The 5094-nt window shown below is 45.7% G+C and overlaps 1 protein-coding gene across 1 annotated transcript in view; it reads left to right on the top strand.

Annotated features, from left to right (window-relative positions):
• The first annotated feature begins 507 nt into the window (after positions 1-507).
• The window catches only part of LOC106002459 (keratin, type I cuticular Ha3-I-like), a 5635-nt gene continuing 1048 nt past the window's right edge, over positions 508-5094 (top strand). The window contains exons 1-4 of the mRNA XM_013037334.1: positions 508-858; positions 2011-2093; positions 3033-3189; positions 4931-5092. Of these exons, the coding sequence (XP_012892788.1) occupies positions 511-858; positions 2011-2093; positions 3033-3189; positions 4931-5092 (750 nt within the window). The 5' untranslated portion in view covers positions 508-510. The remainder of the gene's footprint in view (positions 859-2010; positions 2094-3032; positions 3190-4930; positions 5093-5094) is intronic.

Here is a 5094-nt window from a genome sequence, read left to right as displayed (position 1 = left end):
TTTCTAAGAACTATTAGTTTGGCATTTTGGTATTTGGCAGTTGGGCCTACCAACAGACATCCCAGCAAGAGCTCTGCTTTTCTAATTGCACTGAAGAGAGCCAGAGGCATGCCAGAGAGTCAGGGCAACCACAGTGTCGCTTGACCTGCCAAACCCAATTCAATGAAGGTCAGGGTTTCTTTCATGAGTTCAGCCCTTTGAAGTCACAACCATGAAGGTCTGACTTCATGACACACAGCATGGAAGAGGAGTCCTGACTTATAGAGAAGCCCGAGTAAAATCTTTTATGAGGTGAGGGACTCTTCTAAAAGAAACTCATAACAAATGGAGGGGAAGGGCTTTGACAATACCAAATGATGGGGAGGGGGGTGGAGGAAGAGGACTGTCTTACCTGTCCACACCCTCTGTGGAAGGAGTATAAATGCTCACCAGAGGTAGGTGACCCACAGCTCTGAGGCTTGGGAAACTTGTACTCCGTGTTCATCCAGGCACCTCGCTCCCTCCAGCACCATGCCGTACAACTGCTGCCTGTCCAACCTGAGCTGCCGCACCAGCTGTGCCTCCCGGCCTTGCATTCCTCCCAGCTGCCACGGCTGCACCCTGCCCGGTGCCTGCAACATCCCCGCCAATGTGGGCAACTGCAACTGGTTCTGCGAGGGCTCCTTCAACGGCAGTGAGAAGGAGACCATGCAGTTCTTGAACGACCGCCTGGCCAGCTACCTGGAGAAGGTGCGTCAGCTGGAGCGAGAGAATGCAGAGCTGGAGAGCCGCATCCAGGAGAGGAACCAGCAGCAGGACCCACTGGTGTGTCCCGCCTACCAGTCCTACTTCCGGACCATCGAGGAGCTCCAGCAGAAGGTGAGGGGGTTGGGCTCCAACCTAGCAGGCCGAGGACCTGAGACGGGATTCAGAAATGATGCACTCTTTCTCATGATGAGGAAGTTATGATGACTGACCTTCCATTTTAATTCTTCAGTGCCTGTGCCCTTTCAGACCTAGGTTGGTTCTGAGTATTGGTATAAAATCATTCGAAGAGGAAGCAGTGGCACGTTGGATTTGCCAAGCCCTACAGTTATTACCCTAGGGTGAGGGAAAAGAGCCGAGTCTCCCTGAGCAGTACATCTGGATACTCTACTCTGACTGCTGGTTGACTGCCTTTCTCTGGATTCCTATTTATCTCCATCCCATTGCCTTGATCTCCATATTTCTGGGCTTCTAGGTGTGCAGTGTCCTGTGGGGGAATATAATATTCACCGAAACCCAGAAAGACTGGAAGCTCTTTAGGTGGAAATGGCCCTAAGCCACCCAGAATGGTGGGATAGCTCCACTAGCTCATTGACATTGTGTATCTTCTCTACTGGATGGAAAGTTTTCTGGAGGCCAGGATCTAGTACTCATTCATTTTTGTGTTTTCAGCTTCTAGAACCATGACAGTCACAGAGCAGATGTTATTACTAAATATGAATAAACTAGGCACTGGTGGTTCAGGTCTGTAATGGTAGCTACTCAGGAGGCTGAGCTCTGGGAATCATGGTTTGAAGCCAGCTTGGGCTGGAAAGTCTAAGAGACTCTTTATCCTCAATTAACCACCAAAAACACTGGAAATAGTACAGTGCTAGCTTTGAGCAAAAAATGCTCAAGGGACAGTATCCAGTCCCTGAGTTCAAGCCTCAGGACTGGCACCGCCTCCCCTCATCCCCACACAAATAAATGTGAATTAATACCACCAGCTTCTTAGTATTGCTTATTAGGAAAAGGAAACAAAGTATGATCATTTATCTGCTCATCCTTTCCTTGAATATCTCAGTGATCTGTTTTTGCAAATTTAGTTTCTCAAATATTTGCTGAGTACATGCCATACACAAATAGCACTTGATAATCTTATTATATAAGCTACGACATGATTTGTCATTTTGATCCTTCCATATATGTGGATTAGCATGGATTGCCTTTTGGCAAAAAAAAAAAATCAAAGCTCTTGTTCATTCTCTATGTTTTGGGGCTTTTTAGATCCTGTGCAGCAAGTCTGAGAATGCCAGGCTGGTAGTCCAGATCGACAATGCCAAGCTGGCCTCAGATGACTTCAGAACAAAGTGAGTAGCAAGTGGGGTGGTGATATTTACCTGTTTTCTCCTCTCTGTCTATCCTCAGCCTTCTGTCAACACTGATAAACGTTGACCTGGCTTCTCTCTCAGCCTTTCCATGAGGTCCATATTGATCTTGCTCACTGTAGCTCCGAGATCCCTCTGCTAGGCCTCATTCCTTTCTCTTCCCTGACTTCATTTTAGGGTGACATCCCTTGGTCACCCTGAGCCTCAATGAAGGCTGCATAGTGCTCACTCATGTCTTACTATGTGAAGGATTCATTCAGGAGAATGTGGGAAATGTATTCATCTTAGAAACATCACAGTTAATCAGCCTTAACTCTACTGGCTCTTTGTAAAAACAATGACCAGTAACATTTTCCTCTAGGACCAGTTACTAAGTGTTGTACACCTGCCTGGAAAGAGGTGGTCTTAAAAGCTACCAACTCCTTAGGCGCAATGCCTATGTGCTCTGCACATCCAAATAGTATTTATTGAAATGAACCCTAGGAAATGGAAACAAGAGGTTTTTTTCTTTTCTTTGTTGATATTTTTACTTTATTTTCTTGTTGTCTTGTTTGTTCCTTTATCTCTCTTTGGGAGGATGAGGAGGGCACAAAGATGGAGGACAAAGGGTGAACAAATGCAGCAGTGGTACTTACTGGATATCATGTTGAAAATGAACGCTGCAACCTGTGGGTGGGGATGGGAGGGAAAAGCTGGGAGAGAATGAGAGAAAGGGTGACATTGTCCACCTGACGTGTGTAACTGTAACCCTTCTGTACATCATCTTTATCAAACTTTTTATTTTTACTTATTTTTTTTATCATAAGTTTAAAAAGAAAACTATCAACTCGAATTCCTGCTTATCTGACAAACCAAATCAAAGCAGAGTCAAGGCTGGGCATGTTCCTGCTCAGCCTATCTGTAATCTCCCTGCGATCACAGGTATGAGACAGAGCTGTCCCTGAGGCAGCTGGTGGAGTCCGACATCAACGGCCTGCGCAGGATCCTGGATGAGCTGACCCTGTGCAAGTCTGACCTGGAGGCCCAGGTGGAGTCCCTGAAGGAGGAGCTGCTCTCCCTCAAGCAGAACCATGAGCAGGTGAGGTTCTCCCCAAACCTGGACAGGATCAGACTCGCCCGGGGCCTGTTTCCAACCACCGCAGGCTGGGGAGAGGCTATAGGTTGAAGCTCAATTAGCCCGGGAAGCTCTTCTCTAAACACAAAAGGATTTGTAGAGAATGAGTAATCTAAAAATCTGTGATAGGAGATTAGTGTTTGCTGCCAAAGACAGGAACAGCGGTGAAGAAAGTTGGCCAGCCCTGGAACTGGAAAAGCTCGGCAATAAGGCAGTTGCTGTGACCCTTCCGTGTCCAGGGGAGAAGCACGTGGCCACTGTAGACTCTGATTCTCTGTTTTGTAACTGGAGAGGATAAGATGGCCTAGGGCTACTTAGCAAGAGGGCTGAGCTAGACATAAAATGCATCCATCCTAGTTCCTATCTAGAGCCCTTTCTGCTACTCAGAAAATAGAAATGTGGAGGAAAATGCACCCCAATACTAGGTTGGTCTTTGCATAAAGGAGGTATTTACAAATCTTCAATCCCAGAACCAGGCACATAATAACAATTAATATGAATACAATGCTGTCTTTTTTTTTTTTTTCTGGTGGTACTAGGATTTGTACTCAGGGCGTAGCTCCTACTGGCTAAGCAGCTGCTCTACCACTTGAACTACCTCCCAGGCCAACACAATGCTTCCTTATTGACCCAACATTGCGCTAAAGTGCTTTGGAGCTCCAGAGGAAGGTCTCATGTTAAGATGAGGAAATCAAAGATTCCTGAAAGTCCTAGAAACTCTGTTGAGTAGTAGAGATGGGGTATAGTTCAAATCTGCTTCATGCACTAATCCAAGTACTAAGCGATTCTGGCTCCGCAGACAGATTAGCTGTGAAATGAACAGGTATTTATTTCCCTTAGGAAGTTCTATAACCTGGCAGCACCAACACCTCAATAGCTAACTCTGTGTTGTGTCTTCAGGGATACAGAAGGTAGCTTCAGGTTAAATAGGGAGCATTGGGAGCTGAGGGTGAAGAAAGTCTTCACAGTTAGGAGTCTCAAGTTACAGGCGTGGCCTGTTTTACCATTTAGCTCCATCTCTGTCCTTGTTATCACTTTACCTTTGGAATGTGAACAGGAATGAGTTGCTTGGCAGGTGATCTAAAGCTTTTGTCTGTTTCCTTTAAGATTATTATAAGAAGAAGGCATTGGCTGCTGGAGAGGTAGTTTGCCTTCCACACAAGATATTTGTTGTTGTTTTTTTTTAATTTTTTCCACACAAGATGTTTATCAGTGATTTTTCTCTTTCCTGAAGTCTGGGGTGATTGCTGCCTGAGAGGAGTACAGATATAAAGGGTACAGATACAAAGTTGGGGGACTTGTAGTTAATTCACAGGATCTAGCAAGAGCATCATTTAGGTTGCCTCCAACGTTCTTATTTCCTCTGCTTATGAATCAAACCTAAGATGCCATAAGATATCCTGGCCAAAAAAAAAAAAAAATCATGAAATCACGATTAACCATGTCTTAGCGTTGACAACAAATCACCACCTCTCTCTAAAGAAGAAATACATGGAATATGAAAGTCAGAAGGAGGACTCATGTACTTGTGAAGTACAGGGATAGTCACTGAATACAGAATCTGACCACTGATGGGAGGGGAGGAAACGGAGCTTGTTGAAAGCTGAGGAATCATCACAAGTTGAATTTCATTATCTTAAGGAGAAAAGGAGAGCATCAAGAATTTTTTCTTTTGATATTTTGAGCTTTTCCCTTCGCTCTGCAGGAAGTCAACACCCTGCGCTGCCAGCTGGGAGACCGCCTCAATGTGGAGGTGGACGCCGCTCCCACCGTGGACCTCAACAGGGTGCTGAACGAGACCAGGTGTCAGTACGAGGCCCTGGTGGAGACCAACCGCAGGGAGGTGGAGGAATGGTTCACCACACAGGT

Source organism: Dipodomys ordii, unplaced genomic scaffold (assembly GCF_000151885.1).
Source record: "Dipodomys ordii isolate 6190 unplaced genomic scaffold, Dord_2.0 Scaffold7, whole genome shotgun sequence".
In the NCBI taxonomy this organism is placed as follows: Eukaryota; Metazoa; Chordata; class Mammalia; order Rodentia; family Heteromyidae; genus Dipodomys; species Dipodomys ordii.
The sequence above is the reverse complement of the archived record's forward strand: the minus strand, read 5'-3'. Positions and strand labels throughout refer to the sequence as shown.